The 23,108-nt window shown below is 46.6% G+C and overlaps 1 protein-coding gene across 4 annotated transcripts in view; it reads left to right on the top strand.

Annotated features, from left to right (window-relative positions):
* Positions 1–23,108, top strand: part of SULF2 (sulfatase 2) — a 144,598-nt gene that overhangs the window by 58,594 nt on the left and 62,896 nt on the right. For all 4 annotated transcript variants that reach the window (XM_064276176.1, XM_064276175.1, XM_064276177.1 and 1 more), the window contains exon 3: positions 1,573–1,812. In XM_064276176.1, the coding sequence (XP_064132246.1) occupies positions 1,573–1,812 (240 nt within the window). The remainder of the gene's footprint in view (positions 1–1,572; positions 1,813–23,108) is intronic.

Here is a 23,108-nt window from a genome sequence, read left to right as displayed (position 1 = left end):
AGTCTCTGCCTTTGTCTTCATCTGGCCTTCTCCTTTATTTCTGTCTCCTCCTCTTCTGTCTTTTCTGTCACTTGTCATTGGATTTAGGGCCCACCCATATAGTCCAGGACGATCTCAAGACCTTTAGTTTAATTACATCTACAAAGAGCCTTTTTCCAACTGAGGTCGCTTTCACAGGTTCCAGGGGTCAGGACATGCACATATCTTTTGGTGGGAGACCACTATTAAACCCACCACAGACCCTAAGAACTGCAAGAAAAAAATTAAGATGGCATAGAAGGAAGAGAAAAAGGATTTCTGTTGAATATTTACCTTGAATATACTACTTGAGTACCAACCATATGGTACGATTATGCATTGACTCTTCCCACATTATTGAGCACCTACTGTGTGCTATACACCTCAGTGGCACTGAGGACTCAGCCTTGAGTAACACACAGTCCTTGGCCTGGTGGGCATGCAGCCAAGCATAGTGGGCATGGACATGCCTAGCACACAGTAGGGCTTCCACGCTTGTTAGTCCTTTCTTCCTCACTGCCTTACTGTGGTTACAGCTTCCTTGAGAAACAAGAAGAGGCATGAATGAAACCATGACACTTGGTGGTATGTAATGCAGTTCTAATAACACGCTTACACATAGGATAAGAGCTCCAAGGATTCCATTAGAAGCCAGAGCCATCCCAGAAGGCTCACTAGACGAGGCGTGGCTTGACTGGTAGTTGACCTTTCATAGGGGTGGGCAGTAGGTTCCGTGCGGGAAGGATGGCATGGACAAGGGAGATAAGCGTGAGCGTGGTCCATGGCTAATGCAGAGAATTTTAGCTTGGCCAGGGGGTTGGTGTGACCAGATTTCAATAAGGACAAACAAATCTTGGGAAAGTTCCAAACAAAACAAAGTATAATCTACCCCCGATTTACACATTGGTTGCTTTCCAAAAAAAAAAAGAGTGTATATTAATATCTTACAAAAAAAAGACATTCTGTTATATGTAGGAAACCCTGGTGGCATAGTGGTTAAGTGCTATGGCTGCTAACCAAAGGTTTGGCAGTTCGAATCCACCAGGCGCTCCTTGGAAACTCTATGGGGCAGTTCTACTCTGTCCTATAGGGTTGCTATGAGTCGGAATCGACTTGATGGCACTGGGGGTTTTCTGGTTTATATGTAAAAACAGAGTTGATTCTAGGCTCAGATAATTTGTAAATAGGTTTTTACTCACCACCACCCCCCCCCCCCACGAATGGCCAATGAGACTTGGGACCCAGAATATTTCCACATTGTCTGGGACTGGCCCATGCCATATGGCAGGAGGTCTGTCATCTCTGCCTCCTGCCCACAAATGCCAGCAGTGCCCCCCATCTACTCCCCTTGATTCCCAAAATGCCACCCCTCTCTAGGGATGGGGGTACGGGGTGCCCTCCAGGGATGGGGGTGCAGGGGGCACTCTATTGAGAACTACTGAGCAGGTCAGTGCCTGGTTTTGCTCATGCCCTTACCGGGCACATAGCTGGTCAGTCTCTGCCGCACAGCCAGGTCTCCAGGCAGCCATCTCACGTCCGCCCTCACTGTTGCAGGTTCCATGCAGGTGATGAACAAGACGAGACGCATCATGGAGCAGGGCGGGGCCCACTTCATCAACGCCTTCGTGACCACGCCCATGTGCTGCCCCTCGCGCTCCTCCATCCTCACGGGCAAGTACGTCCACAACCACAACACCTACACCAACAACGAGAACTGCTCGTCGCCCTCCTGGCAGGCGCAGCACGAGGGCCGCACCTTTGCCGTGTACCTCAACAGCACGGGCTACCGGACAGGTGAGGGGGGCAAGGCTGCTGCAGCCGGGGGGGGGGGGGGGCGGCCGGTAGGAGCCTCCGGAGGTGACGGCTGTGCCCTCACCTGAGACAGCGTTTTCTCTAGGTGCGTTCTGGGTGCTCCGGGGCACACGAGAGGCCACTGGGTGGTATACAGATGAACCTCTTTTAATTTAAAAGTTGTGCACTTATTTCTATATGTATTTGAAAAAAATCCAGATTTATTTGCCAGATTGTTACCTGCCGCGGAGTCGGCCCCCACCTCCTGGTGACCCGATGCGCGACAGAACGAAACACTGCCCAGCCCTTCCCCATCCCCACGAGCGAGCGGTTGCAGATCAGACCATTGTGATCTACAGGGTTCTCTTCGGCTGATTTTCAGTAGTAGATCTCCAGGCCTTTCTTCCTTATCTAAAACTTAAAAAAAAGTGTGTGTCAATTCAGAGTCATGGCGACCCCATGTGTTTCAGAGTAGAACTGTGCTCCATAAGGTTTGCAGTGGCTGATTTTTATAAGCAGATCGCCAGGCCTTTATTCCAAGGTACCTCTGAGTAGATTCGAATGGCCAACCTTTCGTTTAGTAGCCTAGTCCTTAACTGTTTGTGCCACCCAGGGACTCCCTCCTTGTCTGTAGTAGTGATATAAAATGACCTTTGGAAAGGAATTTGGGCTCCAACAAAATAAAGTGAGTCCATTTAAAATATGAACTATAGTCCAGAGTGGCCATAAGGTATCCATGCATGAGTTTGCATTCGCTAAGTTATTAAAGCCAACAGGGGCTGCTTTATGGACTCCAGACCATCAGCATGGAAGAAAGTTCCAGAAGAACATTGAGGGTGGGAGGGAGGGAATTAAAATTGATGTGGCGAATGGAGAGGAGCTTGTGTGGAATCTCTGTGGCCACTCTCTACGTGGTGGACCAGGAGGGCACAGAAGTTGGCATGGCGGTGGCTATCAACCGTCTACGCTTACCCAGCATGCTCCCATCTCTCCTGTGGCATGCTGGGTAGGGAGCAAGCCAGGCTTCCTGTTTGTTTATCTTGCAGGAGGTACTCTGGTGGGTTCTGGAGATTCACCTGCCAGCCTGGTTGCCTCAGGCAGAGGAGCCGTTACATTGCATTCACTTAGCTCGAGCACTGTTGCAAAAAGCTCCAAAGTCAATTAATTTCGGTGAAATCAGATATTGTGGCTCTCACGTTGCAATGGTAGGAAGTTGCATCCGTGGGACAAGGGTCTGTGTGGGTGGCAGTGACACCAAAGGTGAAATTGGATGCCTCTGGTTCACCTCGAGGCTGGGCAGCTTCCTCTCAGACACACGGCACGGGCTGGCGGGGGCCCACTGGGGTGGGGAGCAAGCAGGTGAGGCTGTGTCTACTTGCAGACTCAACCTACCCCCAGAATCGCCTGGAAAGTGAGTCTTGCTGGCAGAATCAGGAAGGCCTTCATCCTGTACACAGGGCAGTCCGCTGCACATCCCATGGTGTAGAAGAATAACCCTGCTCGTTCCTGGGGAGGTCTGAGCAGAAAACCTAGCGTGTCAGAGGCTACCCTAGGCCACCACCCTTGATGGTTATGGGGACCTGGATGTAGCCAGATGAAGCAGACCAGGTGGGGCCTGAAACTGACCAGTGGTACTTGCTAAAGGGCAAGTCCGCCACTCAGGTCTTGCTACTTACACCCATGCGTGCCCAGGGCTGCCAACTTTCAAAGATTTTTTAATCTGAATTTTTTACCTGAAATCTCTTGGTTTTAAAAAATGTTGGTAAAATTCAGTTTTTGTAAGCGTGCATCATCAGCCAAACAAAGCATATCTGGGCATGGCCACAGACCCCTCATTTACAACCTTTGCCCAAAAGGTGTGTGTGTAGAAACCTTTAGCTTTTGATGCCAACGGAACAGTAAGGACCCGAAATGAGTTCTCTTCATCTCTTCTCATTTGACAGCCAGAACAATTGTAATGCAGAAAGAGGTTGCCATCGACTGAATTGTGTCCCCCCAATTCCCAGTATTGTGTGATTGTCCACCATTTTGTCATCTGATGTGATTTTCCTATGTGTTATAAATCCTACCTCTATGATGTTAATGAGGCAGGATTAGAGGCAATTATGTTAATGAGACAGGGCTCAATCTACAAGATTAGTTGTGTTTTAAGTCAATAACCTTTGAGATATAAAAGAGAGAAGCAAGCAGAGAGATAGGGGGACCTGATACCACTAAGAAACAAGAGCCAGGAGAATAGCACACCCTTCAGACTCAGGTCCCTACGCCGAGAAGCTCCTCGATTGGGAAAGATTGATGGCAAGGACCTTCCCCCAGAGCCGACAGAGAAAGCCTTCCCCTGGCACCTTGAATTCAGACTTCTAACCTCCTAGGCTGTGAGAGAATAAACTTCTGTTTGTTAAAGCCATCCATTGTGGTATTTCTGTTATAGCAGCACTAGATGACTAAGACAGAGGTTTTCCCATAGTCATATAATGAGCTGTTTGTGGCATAATCAAAATAGAAACCAAAGCCATCAGAAATCAACGGGTGTGTGTTGGGCGGCGGGGGAGCGGGGAGGTGTGTATGAAAACTGCATCAGTCGAATTGAAAGAAAACTCACTTATCTTGTGACGTTTGCAGGGTGGGGAGGGGGACTTGTGATGGAAACCAAAGCCTAGAGTTTTGTAATCATATAACCAGTGCAAAAACGGTTAACTTCCCAAACTTATCCTTGAACTTACCCAAGTCACAAAAAGCTACCTCTCAAAGAATTACTTTCATCCAGCTGTGCTCAGTTTTTATACCTTCAGTGAAGACTGTCAAATGTAAATAGCTATACACAAAGAATATACATTTTTGTGAAACTGTCATCAGGAATTTTATTCATTATATTAAGAATGCCCTTTGTACAAGGAACCCCTTCTAACCTTACTTTCAGAACTCAAGACCCTGAAAATATGTGTTTACTCCAATGAATTGGTGTGCCTGGGTTATTAAATGAGCACATAATTTCACTCTTTGCCTTGGCAGCTAGGAAGCTCAGATTTGAGTTTTATCTTAGCTTGCTATTTAAAGAGAAAGCATTTTTAAAATTCATGACATGATATTATAGTGATCAGTATAAATGAGAAAATGACAAAAAACTATAATGAATTCAAAACCCAATTTATATGACTCCCTTTTCAAACTTTTTAGTCTTCCCAGGACTAATGATAAACTGTTCCTTCTGGGTCTTGAGCCACATTAAGCCCTTCTCTCTCTTTTTTTTTTTTTATTCCCATGGGTGTCCAGGGCAGTGGGTTGAGTTGGATTTAAGTCTGGCTTGAGAGAACCAAGATGTCATTATTCTCTCAATTATAATAAGCCCATGCTACTTTAGTGGGCTTGCTTCATGGATTAGGAGACACGGTGGTTAAGTGCAGTGCTGCTAACCAAAAGGTCAGCGGCTCCATAGGAAAAAGATGTGGCAATCTGCTTCCAAAAAGATTACAGCCTTGAAATCCCTATGGGGCAGTTCTACCATGTCCTATAGGGTCACTATGCGTTGGAATCTACTTGACAGCAAAGGATATCAACAGGCTTCTTGAATTGGTCAGGGACTTGAATGCTGTTGCTTCTCCTGAACTTCCCATTGGTGAGACCAAGTCACATGACCACTCATTGCTGCAAAGCAGCCTGGGGAATGTAGTCTTTAGTCCAGGTGACCATTTGCCAAGCTAACATTTTGGTTTTACAATGGGAGAAGAAGAAAATACTGAGGCACAACAGTGGTACTCAGCTTGGTTGTGTTTGCAGTACCTTTTTGAATATAGGAGGTCAACCTGAACTAAGGAAGACTGAAACCAGCATCAATTAATTCCAGTCAACCCACTTAAACTACCAACCAACGTTTCATAGTAAATAGTACTTTTGATGTATTTAATTAGCTATTTTATCTTGAAAATGGAACCACAAAATTATGAAAGTAACCTTATTTTATGTTACCAAAACTGTAAACTCGTTGCTGTCTAGTTGAATCCTACTCAGTGAGCCTATAATACAAGGTAGAACTGCTCCATAGGGTTTCATAGGCTGTAATCTTAATGGAAGCAGACAGCCACGTCTTGCTCCTGAGGAGCAGCTAGTGAGTTCAAACTGTTGACCTTTCCATTAGCAGCCAAGCACTTAACCACTGTGCTACCAGGGCTCTTTTTTATGTTACACCTAACAATACTTAACAAAATTTAGGTTATAATTGTGACTAATGAGTAGATCCTTAAAGCAGATGAATAGATGATGTGTGAAATGAGGAGGGTGTAATTTGTCCAACAAATTTAAATAGTATCAATGGGCTATCCATCACAGGTGGCCCCTGACTTACGAACGAGCTCTGTTCTGATGACTCCGTCGTAAGTCAGTTCTGATGTAAGCCAAATACTTCATTTTTCTTATTGCCTTATTATTAGTATTTTTATAAATATGGCAGTGTTTTAAATAGTAAATCATAAAATTGAACATCTTCAAGTGTACACGTGAGAATGATAACATCAGCAAATTATGTGCCGCAACACTGTATGTAGTACATATTACTAACTATATGGACGGTCGTAAGTATGGTTCGTTGTAACTTGGGGACTTCCTCTACTTTGCCTTCAGCTTTCATAGCAAAATCATAGAAAGTCATTTTTGCAAAAGCATTTGAGGATTTGATCAGTTTTCCCAAAGGCCTTTCCTAACCCTTTGACATTGGAATCTCGCCTGTTGGAATGCTTATTACCTCGTCATCCACTTCAGTAATCTCTTCTTTAGTTATCTCATTATTATTTATCAGTGGATTTTGCATGTGATTCCAGCCAGCCTCCAGCATCACTTTAATTAATTTCACAAAACCCTGCATCTTTTACAAGATTTGCAATTTCATTTTGCAGTCATCTTTGCTTTGTGTTACCCCATGTTTGTGGTAGAGATTAAAAAAGGACAAAGTGAGAGATGCTAAGTTTAAGCCAGAAAAATATCAATTTGTTGATGAATATTTCTGTGTTTTGGCTTCTTGTCACTTCAGGGACTCGGGTCTCAAATATGAATACCCCTGGGAGGATAAATTGCATCCTTGGTTTTTACGAAATGTACTTAGTCATCCATTAGCACTCTTCAGCAGTTGAACTGTCTGCTATCCTGACTGTGCTCCCTTACAAACCCACAAGTCAAAGTTTTGTTGCTTTTCTGGAAACAGACACCTCCCAGCTCTTAGCATAGTTGTTGAGAGCATGGACTCTGTCTGGGTTTGAGTCCAGGCTCCACCACTTACTAGCTGAGTAAACTGAACAAGTTATTTAATTTCTATGTGAGTCGGAATCGACATGACAGCAGTGGGTTTGCTTTTGGTTATGTCATCTGAAAAACAGAGATAATAATATTAGTTAGCTCATAGCATTTTTGTGAGGATTAAATATGTTGAGCAGTGTCTAGCATATGATGAACACTTAAGAAAAGTTAGTGATGATGATGGTGATTTGCGTGGCATCACATAACCCGCCTCAGGCCAATGTTATGACGACTGTCACAATATATAACCTCAGATGGTGAAAATAATTTGTACACATCAATCAAAATTTGGCATGACTTGCTTAACCTCGCAGGTACTCAGTGAAATGCAGACTAAGCCAACAGTGTGTTACCACATCTCACCCTTTACCACGGTAGATACTAAGAGATCCAGTCATACCAAATGTTAGCGAGGGTATGAGAAAGTGGGAAGTCACCTACAGTAGCCACAGGAATGCAAATTGGCGTCTCCATTTTGAAGAGCAATCTGGCAATTTCTGGCAAAGCTGAAAATGTATGTTTCCTTCCATTCAGTAATTCCACTCCGACTCCATACTCCCCAACTCTAGGAGGTGATGTCTGAGTTTGGCTTGCCAGGAGAGGGTGGTCCTGGCAGGTTTGCCTATTCATTATATGTGGTGCTTTGGCCAGTAGCTTGCCTTTGAACGCAAGTGACGAAAACCCCAACTGCACCTGATTTTGACAAGATATTGAATTTTCTGCTCCCTAAACTGAAAAGATACAGGTGACCATTAGGCCGAATCACGTTCCAGTGGTTTAACAGGAGCATGATTTCATCCTAAGGCTCATGCCCTCAAGATGGTGGCTGGCGCTTCCAGGGCTACGTGCCTCTTCATTCCGTTCCAGCTGAAGCAAGAGAGCATCTTTTCCCAGAATGCCAAGGTTGGGAGATTCTTTCTGATTGGACCAGCTAGAATCACATGGAGACCCCTGAACAAATCACCATGTCGAGCAGATGTAAGGTAGTGGTTGGCTGAGCTAGCTCACCTGTTCCTGGACCGGCTGATATTGCATCTTTTCCCAGAATGCCAGGGCTGTGAGATTCTTTCTGATTGGACCAGCCTGAGTCACAAGCAGACCCCTGAACCAATCGCCATGGTGAGCAGATTTAAGGTGGTGGTTGGTTTAGCTAGCTCACCTGTTCCTGGACTGGCTGGTGTTACCCCCTAACATCTACATCCCCAAATGGAAATCGAAGGCTGTCGGGAAGGATAAGGAGGGAAAAGCATACTGGGTAGCAGTCACAAATTTTCACTACACTGCTTTTGAAGGGAAAGATACCTTTTCTGTCTATTTCCAGTGAATGAGACTAAGTGCCATTTTCTCTTCATTAGGGTAATGCCTTTCTTTTTCCATGTTACCATCTGAGTCTGGCAGTTCTGAGGCTGTATTCCTGCCCCAGCTTCTGCCACCAGGTACAGAGTTTTGTAAAGATGTGAGCATTGGTGGTGAGCCCTCTGCTCCCCCTCCATCGTGTTCTAGAATGCTGTGGGAAAACATGCCCCTCATTACAAGCCTGGAGTTTCCTAAGGCTCCCAATTGGAGCATGTTTTCAGATTTGGCCCTGAGCATCCCGATTGTTTTTACTCTTCTCATGCAAAGCTGGGGAGACAGGTCAGCTGAGAACCTGGACATGGCTGTCAACCTCAGGCAGTCACCCTCACTGGTAGGGCCTCTGGGCCAGGATGCCTGCTGTGGCAGGACTCATGGGTGCTGGTGAAAGCCGGGGCGCCCTCCACGGGGGTGGAAAGACATCTGCTGGGCATCTTTGCATCCCTGACCAAAGACTCACTGCTGGTGTGTGAGATAGAGAGAGCACTTGAGAGAGAGAGAGTGTGTGTGTGTGTGTGTGTGTGTGTGTGTGACTATGAGTGTGTGTGTGAAAGAAAGTGTGTTTGAGAGTGTGTGTATATGTGTGAGACAAGGAAAAGTATGTGAGAGAAGGTGAGTGTGTGTATGAGTGTATATGTGAGAAGCGGTGTGAAAGTGTATGAGAGAATGTGTACAATACTGTGTATGTGAAAGCGTGAAAGTGTAAGAATGTGTGTGTGTGTATATATGTGAGAAAGTGTGTGAGAGAATTGTGTGAGTGTGTGTATGTGTGAGAAAGTGTGAAAGAGTGTGTGAGAGAGAATGTGTGTGTGTGACTTGTTTTTTTCCTGAAGCGGTTTCAGAGCCACAAGGATGTCAGAGCTGGTACCCCGTAGGCTTCCTCTGCTATTTCTGGGGAAATAATCCTCACGTCTGCCTCTTTCCCTACCATTCCGTTTTGATCTGCCTTCAGCCCCTTCCCGTGAACCTCGTGCGCTTGCACCCAGTTGCCTACTTAACATCTCCCCCTGGATGTCTCTCAGGCACTTCAAGCCTGACAAATCCAATCCAGCTTCCTGGCCTTGCTTGTCCCCCCACACGCCACTCACCAGCTTCCCTTGGCAACCCCACTTTTCCATTTGCTTGGGTCAGACCCCTAGTGTCATTCTTGATTGCTTTTCTTCCTCTGGCATTCAACATTCAATCCGTCAGAAAACCCCACCAGCTCTATCTTCCAGATATATCCAGAATCCACCTCTGTGGCCGCTACCCTTATCTAGACCGCCATCATGCCTCGCCTAGAATATTCCAGTTTTCTCCTCCCTGGTCTCCCTTCTTCTGCCTCACTCCACCCCCACCACTCCCACCCCCTAGTCTGTTCTCAACACAGCAGCCAGAAAGATCCTGTCAGAACCCAGGTCAGATCCTCTTTCTCCTCTCCAGGTTACCACCTCATTTACGGTAAAGGCCAAAGCCCCACAGTCACCTCCAGGGCCTAATGATCTGCCGCCTCTGCCTGTCACCTCTTGACCTCCTCCCTGTCACATTCTCACCTCAAGGCCTTTGCAGTTATTCTTTCCTTTTCTGGAAACTTCCCCCATTTATCCAAATGGTCTGTTCCCCGGCTTCCTCAGATCTTTGCTCAAATATCACCTCCTCTGAGAAACTTGCCTTGACTACCCCATCCAAAACAGCCTTTGCTTCCCCCTCTTTATCCCCTTGTGTTGTATGCCGTCGAGTCAATTCCAACTCATAGTGACCCTGTAGGACAGAGTAGAACTGCCCCATAGCGTTTTCTTGGCGGTTATCTTTACAGGAGCAGAATGCAAGCCTTTCTCCCATGGAGCTGCTGGTAGGTTCAAACCACCCACCTTTCAGTTAGCAGCTGAGCACTTAACCATTGCACCACCAGGGCTCCTTTTATCCCCTTACCCTGCTTTATTTTCTTCCAGAGCCCTTGCCACCATCTAGCATATATTTGTGGATTTGTTTTGTGTCCAGCCTCCTGTGTTAAGTTACATCTGTGACCATCCTCCTTGACTCCCTACCTTGGTTCCCGCCGGATCCACACTTCCCTGGCTCTGTGAACCACTGACTGTGTATTTTGTTCATTTGCCTGGTTGATTGTCTGTCTCCTAAAATGTTTCCATGGGAACAGAGACTGCATCTGTTTTGCTCTCTCTTGTACCCCCCACCCCCGTGCCTAGAACAGTGCCTGGTCCATAGGAGGTGCTCGATAAGTATTTGTGGGATGCCTGGATGAATCTACACTTTGGTCCAGAGCTAGCAGCCCTGCCTCCATCTCTTCCTCCCTCCTTTTCCTCTCTTGTTCCTCCTCCTCCCCGCTCCCACTCCAGCCATCTCTCCCTTTCCTCTTCTTTCTTCTCAGCCAGTCTGCACACACACAGAAGAGAAGGGCTAAATTATTCCTGGGAAGCTTTCTCTGGGCCCTGGTGCAGCTGTCCCCACCCCAACAATAGCAGCCTTCTCTCAGCTTGGCTTTTCTCCTGGGTTTGCACCCTGCTCACTCTTCCTCGCCCCTCGAGTGCACCCGAGGGCTCATGCATGCATGCACACAGGCACACAGCTCCCTTCTTCCCTCGTCCAGCTGCCCCTCATCCATCCCTCCACCTGCGCCCCTCCGGCCTGTTGGTGTGACAGCAAAGCCTTTTCATTCACCCCCTGGAGTCGAGTCCCCCACCTCGAGCACCAGGGCTGTCCCCATCCTCCTCTGAGCACCAAGGACTCTGCCTTCCCTGCCTGGAAACCTGGGCATCCCCAGGCTGGCCCAGGCCCCCTTGAGCGACACACACTGGTCACTTCCGCATACATCTTAAAGCTGAACTTCTTTAACTTCCATTTTAAGTCTCTCAGTTTCTCCAAGGAGCCGTGGTGACACAACAGTTCAGCACTCAGCTGCTAACCAGCAGGTTGGCCGTTTGAACCCACCCAGAGGCTCCATGAGAGAAAGACCTGGCAATCTGATTGTGTAAAGATTACAGCCTAGAAAACCCTAGGGGGCAGTTCTACTCTGTCACATGGGGTCACTATGAATCAAAATTGAGTTGAAGACACCTAACAACACAACAGTTTCCCCAATACCTTCAAGTTTCTAGGAAAAGGAAAGCCCTGAAGCCATAGTCCAGAGAACTGGGCTACCTTTTCAGCTCCCTTGTGACCTTGAGCTGAGACCCTGTTCCCTCAGGCCTCAGTTTCTTGTCTGTACAGTGGAGTTGCAATATATATGTGTAAGTGACCCAGTGCCTTTGATCTGACTCCACCCTGGGCTCATATGACCAGGCCCACAAACATAGGTGGAGAGGACCTGTGAGCCCTAAGAGGAAGTGGGCACTCAGAAAGACAGGAAATAGGTGGCTAGTACTGCATCTCAGCCTTGCAAAAAAATGAGTGTGAGACTGATGGAGCAAGAATTCTGTTTGTTCAGGCCAACATTTTTGAGCATCCTCCCTGTCCCAGCCCACTGGCTGGGTTCATTCACAAACACCGTCTTGTGTAACCCTCACAAGGATGTGTTAAAGCTGGAGCAGAAACCCTTTGAAAACCAGCTGCCCTGCCCACTCACCACTGAGGTTGTGGTCTGAAGTGCGGAGCAGTGAGGGTGCCCAACCAGAATGCTGCGTGCAGATTCTTTGCTTTCATTCCGGGAATCTCACTGGCCATTAAAGTAGCCATGGACTGAAACTGGTGGCCTGAGATAATCTTTAAACCTTAAACCAAAAATATCCCCCGAAGTCTTCTTAAAACCAAACAACAGTTTAGCTTAACTAGTAAAGAAGGTCTGCCTTGAGCATTGTGCTCTTTTAACAACTATCTATACGGGATCAAATTGACAACAGCAATTGGAAAGGTTAGGTGGGAGCCTTAGGGGGCAGTGAGTTTATGTTAATGAGGGAGGAACAACTCGAAAACAGAGGGTGAGATTGGTTGCACAGCTTGAAGTATGTAATCCACGTCACTGAATTGTAAATGTAGAAATTCTTGAATTGGCTTCTGTTCTGCTGTGTGTATTTTCAACAACAACAACTAAAATAAAATATAAGAAAAAAAAAGTGGCCATGGAGGTCAAAATAAAAGTGGGGGAGAAGGATGGTTGTCGTGGATGGATATACAAACCCATATCTACCCAGCCTCACCAGGCTTCGAGGGAGTTTTCAGGGTAATTGTGACCTTATGCAGCAGCGGCACAAGCGGCAACACCCTCAACATTCTGAAAGGGGTTGGACTAGAGCCTTGTGGTTCAGTAAAGTAGCCACTAGCCATGGGGATTATTTAAATTTAAATTAATTAAAATTAAATACAATTAAATTTTTTATTTTTTTTTGGTTGATTCAGCCACATCTCAAGTGCTCAGCAGCCATGTGTGGCCAGTGGCTACCTTATTGGATGGCACAGGAATAGAACGTTTCCGTCAACGTAAAAAGTTCTGTTGGACAGCATTGGACAAGAGTCTAATTGAGCAAAATCTTTTGGGAGGGTCCCACAAACCTTTGAGAGTATTTTAATAATAATAATAGCCATCATTAAAAATGTTAGTTGTCCACCTGGAGCAAAAGAGAATGAAGAACAACAAAGACACAAGGTAATTATGAGCCGCAGAGACAGAAAGGGCCACATAAACCAGAGACTACATCAGCCGAGATCAGAAGAACTAGATGGTGCCTGGCTACAACTGACAGGGAACACAACAGAGAACCTCTGAGGGAGCAGGAGAGCAGTGGGATGCAGACCCCAAATTCTTATAAAAAGATCAGACTTAATGGTCTGACTGAGAGTAGAAGGACCCCAGAGGTCATGGTCCCCAGACCTTCTGTTAGCCCAAGACAGGAACCATTCCCAAAGCCAACTCTTCAGACAGGGATTGGACTGGACTATGGGATAGAAAATAATACTGGTGAGGAGTGAGCTTCTTGGATCAAGTAGACACATGAGACTATGTGGGCAGCTCCTGCCTGGAGGGGAGAGGAGAGGGGTGAGGGGGTCAGAAGCTGGCCAAATGGACACGAAAATAGAGAGTAGAGGGAAGGAGTTTGCTGTCTCATTAGAGGGAGAGCAACTAGGAGTATATAGCAAGGTGTATATAAGTTTTTGTATGACAAACTGACTTGATTTGTAAACTTTCACTTAAAGCACAATAAAAATTAAAGAAAAAAAATCAAAAAAGAAAAAAATGCTAGTTTTTCTTATCGAACATCTTCCCTGTGCCAGACCCTGTGTCAGGTGTTTTACACATTTTTAATTCTCAAATAAATAAAAACACCCTGTAGGCCCAAAGCAAACACGCCTGTGGGCTGAATGCCCACAGGCACAGGTCTGCAAACCTTCTTCTAGCCCAGCAGTTCTCTAGGCAGCACACTGGCCCCTAGGAAAACACTGGCCCCTAGGAGTCGAGATCTATTCAGGCACTTCTGGTGCTCGTAAAGACTGGGGGAACTGCTGGCTTCTCGGGGGCAGGAGACAGGGATGCACGGCCCCCAAGTCGCCTCACATTCCCATGGCTTCTGAACATCCTACCAGATCATTCCTCTGGGTGGATTATTTTATGGACAATTTATGGATAACATTTCGAAGAATGGGAATTCTACAACACTTAGTTGTGCTCACGCGGAACCTGTTCACAGACCAAGAGGCAGTCATTCCAACAGAACAAGGGATTACTTCAAGGTTTAAAGTCAGGAAACCTGACACAAGGTTGTGTGTCAGGGTTGTATCCTTTCACCATATTTATTCAGTTTGCAGAGCCCTGGTGGCATAGTGGTTAAGAGCTTGACTCCTAACCAAAAGGTCAGCAGTTCAAATCCACCAGCTGCTCCTTGGAAACCTATAGGGCAGTTCTACTCAGTCCTATAGGGTTGCTAGGAGTCAAAATCGATTTAACGGCAACAGGTTTGGTTTTTTTATTCAGTCTGCATGCTAAGCAAATAATCCGAGAACCTGGACTGTACGAAGAAGAATGGGGCATCAGGATTGGAGGAAAACTCATTAACAACCTTCACAGTGCAGATGATACAACCTTGCTTGCTGAAGGTGAAGACAACTTGAAGTACTTACTGATGAAGATCAAAGACCACAGCCTTCAGTATGGATTACACCTCAACATAAAGAAAACGAAAATCGTCATAACTGGACCAATAAGCTACATCATGATAAAGGGAGAAAAGATTGAAGTTGTCAAGGGTTTCATTTTACTTGGATCTATAATTGATGCCTATGGAAGCAGCAGTCAAGAAATCAAACAACTTATTGCATTGGGCAAATCTGCTGCAAAAGACTGCTTTCAAATGTTAAAGAGCAAAAATATCACCTTAAGGACTAGGGTGAGCCTGACCCAAGCCATGGTATTTTCAATTACCTCATATGCATGTGAAAGCTAGACAATGAATAAGGAAGACTGAAGAATTATTGATGCCTTTGAATTATAGTGTTGGCAAAGAATATTGAATATCCCATGGACTGCCAGAAGAATGAAGAAATCTGTCTTGGAAGAAGTACAGCCAGAATGCTCCTTGAAAGCAAGGATGGCGAGAGTTTATCTCATTCTTTTACCTTGGACATGTTATCAGGAGGGATCAGTCCTTGGAAAAGGACATCATGCCTGGTAAAGTAGAGGGTCAGCTTTTGAAAAAGAAGAAGACCCTCAAGGAGATAGACTGACACAGTGGCTGCAACAGTGAGCTCACACATAGCCACGACTGAGAGGATGGCACAGGACCGGACAGTATTTCATTCTATTGTACACAGGGGTCACTATGAGTCGGGACAGACTCAACAGCACCTAACAACTAACAACAGTATTACCTGAACCTTGAACCCTAAATCCATTTTCTGTATAAATTGATGGCTTTCTGCACAGCTTAAATATACCTGAATTTTCCAGAAATGGAAGCAATATGTGAATCGAGGGACTGTTGTACTTTAATCCAAAACTTTCCCATGAGTTGTTCCTTATTTCTGAAAACCATGTCCCTGATGGCTATGCCACCCAAAGTATTTGCATTGCAAATGCTGCCGCCCACCCCCATCTGTATTTGTAACTCTCACGCTGTCAGGAAATCAGTGTCTAGGTGCCAAATCTGACTACGCCGCTGTGTCTTCTTGATGGATGTTCTTGAGAACTTTCATATCGAAATTTTTCTTTATTATAAACTGCTTTCCTTTTATTTTTGCAGTTAGTGCATTATATTGATTCTTTTTTTTTAATGATGGCATGGATAGGTTTTGTTATCTATAAATGTCTTTTCAGGACAATTAGGGAGCGTTACAAAGTATTTGTCATAGAAATACGGCCTCGGTGTAATCGCCAAACCACTCTTGGAAGGACCACTTGGTGTCTGATCCCTCCGAGGTGATAATTAAAGATCCATTGATGGGCTGTCTCCTCCAGACCTGACCTAAGTGTCTGTTGTGGCTTTTCTCCCCCTCCTCTGTCCCATCCTTCTGGACAAATCCACACTTAAAAAGGGAGAAAAGATTTTTAAGAAACAGCTCATGCTGACGGTGACTCAGCAGGAAAGAAAATCCGTCGCTAGCTTGGAGGTGCCCTCTGTGCCTGGTCCTCATTAGTGGGAGCTGCATGACCCTCCAGGGGTTGGTGGCTGAGGCCAGCCTTTAATTAGCAGCCAGGCAGCCCGCCCTGTGTGCCCCGTCCCTCACAGCTCAGCTGGGCCTGCTGTGGCCAGTCAGCTGAGCCCACAGGGTCACCTGCAGCCCACCCTTCTCTGGTAGAGAGCAGTTTCACCACAACCAGGCAGGAGGAAAGCAGGAGCTCGAGAGGGGACATGACAAGAGGCAGCTGCCCAGCCTGGGCCCTGGGTATCTGCTTGTCCCTGCTTCTCCCCAGCAATTAGCCATTCCTCCTCCTCACCCAGCTGCCAGAGGACGCTTTGAAAAATGGAACTCTAATGATGTCACTCCCCCGCTTAAGGCCCTCCCCGGCTGCCCACTGCTCTTGGGATGAACTCTCAGCTCTTCACCGGCCTGGCCCTGTCCACCCCCATGACCACACCTCCTACCTCTTCCCCTTCCATCTTACTCCACTCAGACCACCTGACCTCTCCTCTGGTCTTCAGACACCCCAAGGTTAGTCCTTCCTCAGGGCCTTTGCAATTGTCGTTGTCTCTGTCTAGAACGTTCTTCACACGGTTGTTCCTGTTCGTTGGTCCTCTTCCTTCTCAAACTTCCCCTCTTCTTGCCTGGCCTCCCCACGTCATTAGCCCTCCCCACCCCCAGTCACTCTCTGCTGTGACACCCTGCTTCATGTTCTTCTTAGGACTTATCACCCCCCTTAAATTATCTCAGCTGTTTGTTAACTTAGTTCTTGCTTGTTATATTCACTGCTATAGTACCAGATTCTAGAACAATGTCTGGCAGGTATTGGGTATAGAATAACTGTTTGAATGAATGAATGATTCTTAGGCCTTAGGCTTGAAGTAAGCAGAAAATGAGAATAAAATGGAATTTAGATTACCGTGTCATTTATCCAGCAACAAGAAACATAATTGAAATTAGTTCTAGCAAACATGGCTGGGTCCTGGTATCCAAATGCTGTCATCAGAACCCCATCTTTCTGCTTCTTGGATTTTCTTTCATTTGGGTTGACTTTATTTTTAGGAAGGTTCTCATTTTGTGACAGCAAGATGGTCACCACAGGTTCTGTCTCACCAGTGTAGTGGCCCCACCTGGAAGAGAGAGCCTCTTTCCTAATGGCTCCAGCAAAAGTCTCAGGGAAGGTTTTCATTGGCTCAGCTTGGGTCCTATGCCCCTCTCTTACCCAGTCACAGAGGCCAAGGGAAATGGAATACTCTGATTGGCCAGGCCCCAATCATATGCCTAGGCTAGGAGCTGGGAGCTGGAGACAGACTCTCCTGAACAGGTAAGACAGAGAGGGGAAAGGCTAGTTCCTCCAGAAGCCAGTTACCAAAAGTCAGAGGAAGGGATGCTGGGCAGGAAAAATAAAACAGATGTCTATGACAGAAACCTACAGTGGCAAGTGGGGGGCATTTCTCTCAGCCCCCAGATCTCTGGGCTTCCAGCACGTGAAGCCCCTGCCTGCCTAACCAGGCCGCACTTTCCTCATTTGCTTTCCTGCTGTTCTCAGTTCAGCAAGACCCCATCTCTGGCATCTGGAACTTTTACAGCATTGATTTATCACTTCGCACAGCAGTTTGCATTTGGTGTCTTTTCAGAAGCACAAGAAAAAGACTTAAATTGTAACCTTGCAAGCAGCCCAAAGTTAAAAGGATCCAGTTACAGAACGTCAGAAATGCCCCAGCCCTGAGTGCTTCAGGGCTCTGCACTTATTGAATGCATTTTCTTCCCAGCCCTGCCTCCTCAGCCAATCTGTCTGCCAAAAAAACAAAGACTCAGCCCTGTGGCATTTTGCATCTAATATTTATAGTGTTCTAGAGGCTTCTTTCTCATTTATCACTTGTTCTTCTGGAGACCCCAGCTCCACCCCAGAAGGTGAGTAGGGTGTTCTCTGCTGCCCAGACAAGGAGCCCTTAGAAGCCACACAATGAATGGTAAAGGGCACATAATTCCAGGCCCTTCTGCTGGAGGCAGGTGTTGCACGGAAGCTCAGCCCGGAGCAGCTCAGCTTCTACTCTGTGCACCACTGGGCCACATTTGGACCTTGCAGAATGGCAACCAGCAGGCTGAGCCCAGACTTCAGCCCCAAATATTTTTTTGCTTGAGTTGCAAGGTGTTTTTCAAAATCTGGAAACTTCACACACACAAAATCCAGACTCCAAACTTTCTTTAAAAAAAGGCAGGGTGACTATCTTGGCAATATTGAGCCTGCAGTCCTCTATAGTAGCGGTTGGCGAACTATGGCCCACAGTCCAAATCTGGCCTTCCGCCTGTTTTTAGAAATAAAGTTTTATTGGAACACAGCTGTGCTCATTTGTTTACATACTGTCTATGGCTGCTTTCAGGCTACGACAGTCAGAATTAAGGAGTTGTGAAGCCTCAGCAAAGTCAAAAACATTTACTATCTAGTTCTAAGCTGAGTTGACCCCACCATGCTCCTGGAAACACTTTCCTCGTCTGACTTCTTTCTTGGTTCTGTTACCCTACCAGAAAACCCTTTTCAGTCTCCTTGGCTGGTATTTCCTTTTCCTGACCCCTTACTCCAGGACCTAGAGCCTGGGACCTCTTCTCTGGCTATTCTCACTCTCTGCTGTTGTAGTTATCGTTAGCTGCCATGGTGTTGGCCCCCAACTCATGGTAACCCAACACATAAAGGAATGAAACACTGCTCTGGTCCTGCACCAGCACCGTGATTGGTTGTGGATCGAACCATTGTGATCCATAGGGTTTTCGTTGGCTGATTTTTCTGAAGTAGATTGCCAGGCCTTTCTTCCTAGTTCATCTTAGTCTGGAAACCCTGCTGAAACCTATTCAGCATCAGAGTAACACAAGCCTCCACTGACAGATGGACGGTGGCTGCACGTGAGGCGCGTTGGCCAGAAATTGAACCTGGGTCTCCCACGTGGAAGGCAAGAATTCTACCACTGAGCCACCAGTGCCCCCCTCACTCCCTAGGATGGTGCTTTGACTCTTTGCGGGGCTGTGGGATCCCTCTGGCATCTGGTGAAGCCTATGGAGCCTTCTCAGAATATTTTTAAATGCATACAACAAAATGCATAAAACTACAAGGAAGCCAACTATATCAAAATATATTTATCAAGTTATTTTACAAACTGTGGTGTGTGTGCTGCCTTACACATTAAATAATACCGTATAGCAGCGGGGTCTGATAACTTTTGTGATTTCGTAGTGGTGCTGGCTTAAATGATATTTTGAGATGTCTGCATTGACTGTACCGTAATACAAAAATACATGTGATTTCTGTTGTAACAGAGTCACAGGTTCTACTAATGTCACTGTGGCTTGTTGTCTTCACCTGTTATCGAAGGAGGTGCTCTTGTTGTTGTTACTGTCGGGTCGATTCCGACTCACACCACGTGTTACAGAGTAGACTGCTCCATAGGCTTTCCTTCGCTGTACTTTTAACTAAAGCAGATTGCCAGGCCTTTCCTTCACGGTACCGCTGGGTGAGTTCAAACTGCCAGCCTTTAGGCTAGCAGTCGAGCACAAACCATTTGTGCCACCCAGGGGCCTTAAAGAGGATACGAGTTAGAGGTTAATGAAAATAAATAAACCAAAACCATGTGGCCGTCGAGTCAGTTCCGACTCGTGGCGACCCCGTGTGTTACAGAGTAGACCTGCTCTGTAGGGTTTTCTTGGCTGTCATCTTTACGGAAGCAGTTAACCAGGCCTTTCTTCCGTGACACCACGGGGTGGGTTTGAACCACCAACCTTCAGGTTAGCAGCCAATCAGAAACCACTTGAGCCACCCAAATACGTGGACTCCTTGAGTTCTTTCCCCTGGTCCCGGATTAAGAACCCTTCCATAGGTGATCTGATTCATCTCCAAGGCATGAAAATGACACCTACATTCTGACAACTCGCAGACTTCTGCCTTCATACCAGAACTTTCCCCCAAACCTGGACACGTATCCCCAGCTGCCCACCGCACCTTCACCTGAATGTCATGCCACATCTTAAGGTCAACGTGCCTGATGCTGAGCTCTTGATCACCCACTACTGCAAAACCTACCCCTCCCAGGGTGACCACTTCTTAAACCAAAAAAAAACCCATTGTCATCGAGTCGCTTCCAACTCATGGCGACCCGTGTATAACAGAGTAGAGCTGCTCAGTAGGGTTTCCATCTTGGCTGTAATCTTTATGGAAACAGATCACCAAGCCTTTCTCCTGCAGCAATGCTGGTGGGCTAGAACCACCAACCTTTAGGCTAGTACTCAAGGACAAACGGTTTTCACCACCCAGAGACCTGACCCCTTCTTAAAACCAAACCCAGACCCCAGATTCCGACTCATAGCAAGAATAGAGCTGCCCTATAGGATTTTCAAGGCTGTAATCTTTACAGAAACAAATTGCCACATCTTTCTCCCACAGAGCAGCTGGTGGGTTCAAACCGCCAACCTTTCGGATAGCAGCCAAGTGCTTAACTGCTGCACCACTAGGGCTCCTTTGACCACTGCTTAGAAGGTGGCAATTCTTTCTTGCTGCTCAGGCTGAAAACCTTGAAATTCTCCTTGACTCTTCTCATTTCTGAGGCATGCCACATCCAATCCATCAGAAAATCCTGTTGGTTCCACCTTGAAAAGTGGCCTGAAACCAAGCCCTTCTCCCCGTACCTGATTGGAGCCATTGTCGTCTGTCGCCTTCATTCTCTGAGGAGCCCCCAGCCTCCCCACTTGTCCCCTGAGGGGGACAAGCTCCGGGATGCTGGGGTGTTTGCTTCTTGGTTTCTTCATTTCTTCTGTCCTTTTGGTTCACTGGTATTCTCAGTGCTTAGAACCGTGCCTGGCACACAGGCAGAGCCTCATTAATATTTATAGAATGAATGAGTGAATGACCATATACCAGTTGCCCCATGTGTGTCAGAGTAGAACTGTGCTCCATGGGGTTTTCAATGGCTGATTTTTTGGAAATAGATCGCCAGGCCTTTCTTCTGAGGCACCCCTGTGGACTCAAACCTCCAACCTTTAGTTAGCAGCTGAGCACATTAACCATTTGCTACCAACCAGGGACTCCCAAATGAACATATAACCAACCAACCAAACCCATTGCCATCGAGTCGATTCCGACTCATAGTGACCCTGTAAGACAGAGTAGAACTGCCCCACAGGGTTTCCAAGGAGCAGCTGGTGGATTCGAACTGCCAACCTTTTGGTTAGCAGCTTGAGCTCTTAACCACTGCGCCACCAGGGCTCCAAATGAATATGTTGTTGTTGTTAGGTGCCATCAAGTTGGTTCCGACTCATAGCTACCCTGTATGAATATATAGTATCATGATAACTAATATTATTATAATAAAAATGACAACCAACATTTTGGGAAGCAGTTTTCCTACATTTTTCTTGTTTAATCCTTCCCAGTAACCCTATAAGGTAGGTGTATTATTATCCCCATTTTACAGTTGAGAAAATTGAGCCAACAGGTGGAATAGCTAGAATTAAACCCAGGCCATCAGCTCCAGAACCCACACTCACCCTCCACACCCAACTGCCTCCGAGGATAAAAACCACCTCTCAAACCTCACACACTTCTGGAAAGACCTGGTGTGGGTGTCTGCAGCGCCTCACCTTGTTCCCTGATGATGCTTCCGGAACGACAAAGAGATGAGACTCCCGGAAACCCAGAAGACCCCTGGGAGAGTGCTGTGGGGCGGAGGGGGATGGCCTCAGTGTGGCATCTCCCCTCTGCCTGGAATTCAGGCAGAAAGAACTTCGAAGGCTAGCCTGAGCCCCCCCAGAAGAGCAGGCTCTCTCAGATAACGAGGTGCCATTGTCTCTGTCGCCTTTCAAGAATCCACTTGTGGTTTCCTTTTTCCCTCAGGGGTTTCCCTGCCTCTCCTTGTCCCCAGTGGAGAGGAATGCTTCAGTCTGTGGTGGCTTGGAGTCACCATCCTACTGAACAGACTGGGGACAGGCCACCTGGGTTTGAGTCTCAGCTCTGCCACTTAGCAGCTGTGGAATGTTGGGCAAAAGAGGGATTTCATCTCTCGGTGCTTCAGCTACTCCGGCTTTTCTTGTTAGTTGCCACTGAGTCGATTCTGTGTGCAGAATACAACGGCTCCGTAAGGTTTTCAAGGCTGCGACCTTTCGGAAGCAGATCACTAGGCCTGTCTTTGGAGGCACCTCTCGGTGGGTTCAAACCACCAACCTTTCCGCTAGTAGTTGAGTGCTTCGCTGTTTGCACCACCCTGGGACTCCTTCTCCAACTGTAAATGGGGACAAAATAGAATCTATCTCACTGGGTTCTTGTGGACCGTCACTGTCACCTAAACCAGTGGTTCTCAAAGTGTGGTCCTGGGACCCCTGGACCCAGAACTATTTTCATGATTTAAAAAAAAAAAAAAAAAATCGCCATGAAGTCACTTCTAACCAGGAATCATTTTGAACCAACTCAGTCATGGCCAACAAAGTGAAACCAAAAGAGCCTGAATTGTTAAAATTTGGGTGATCCAGAACCATAACTGGAATGCTCAAAATTACGGGTCAAAGCCCTGGAATGAGAGACTCAGAAGAGGTAATAGTGACCCTTTCAGGAGCCTGATGCCTGAGACTGGATTATTGCCGGCTCAGCTGCTAACCAAAGGTCAGCTTGAATGCACCAGCCACTCCTTGGAAACCCTGTGCGGCTGTTCTGCTCTGTCCTGTAGAGTCGCTGTGAGTAGGAATCGACTTAAGGGCAACGAGTTTAAGGGAGGAGAGTGACACACACGCAAAGTGGCGAGGTCGGCCGCCATCTTTGAGTGGGGCACTGCTGTTTCCAGCTCTGCTCAAAATCCGACATGCTTTGACAGATTTGGTTGCTGTGCAACATGTACACCGCCCTGTTTTCTAAGAGGGAGACTATGTTTCTAGCAGGGCTCCGACCCATAATTTTGCTGTTCCATCTATGGCTCCAGGTCACCCATATTTTTTAAATTGGTATCTGTTCCATTGTTACCTCCTCAGCCGTGACTAAACCGGGAAGAACCGGTTCAAAGCCCTGATTCTAACTCATGGTAACCCCGTGTGACATACCAAGACGTTATTTACCTTTCCACACTCATTTTCTCCCCAGTGTA

The sequence above is a fragment of the Loxodonta africana genome, chromosome 24 (genome assembly GCF_030014295.1).
Source record: "Loxodonta africana isolate mLoxAfr1 chromosome 24, mLoxAfr1.hap2, whole genome shotgun sequence".
Classification (NCBI taxonomy): Eukaryota; Metazoa; Chordata; class Mammalia; order Proboscidea; family Elephantidae; genus Loxodonta; species Loxodonta africana.
This window is presented reverse-complemented; position numbering and strand designations above follow the sequence as displayed.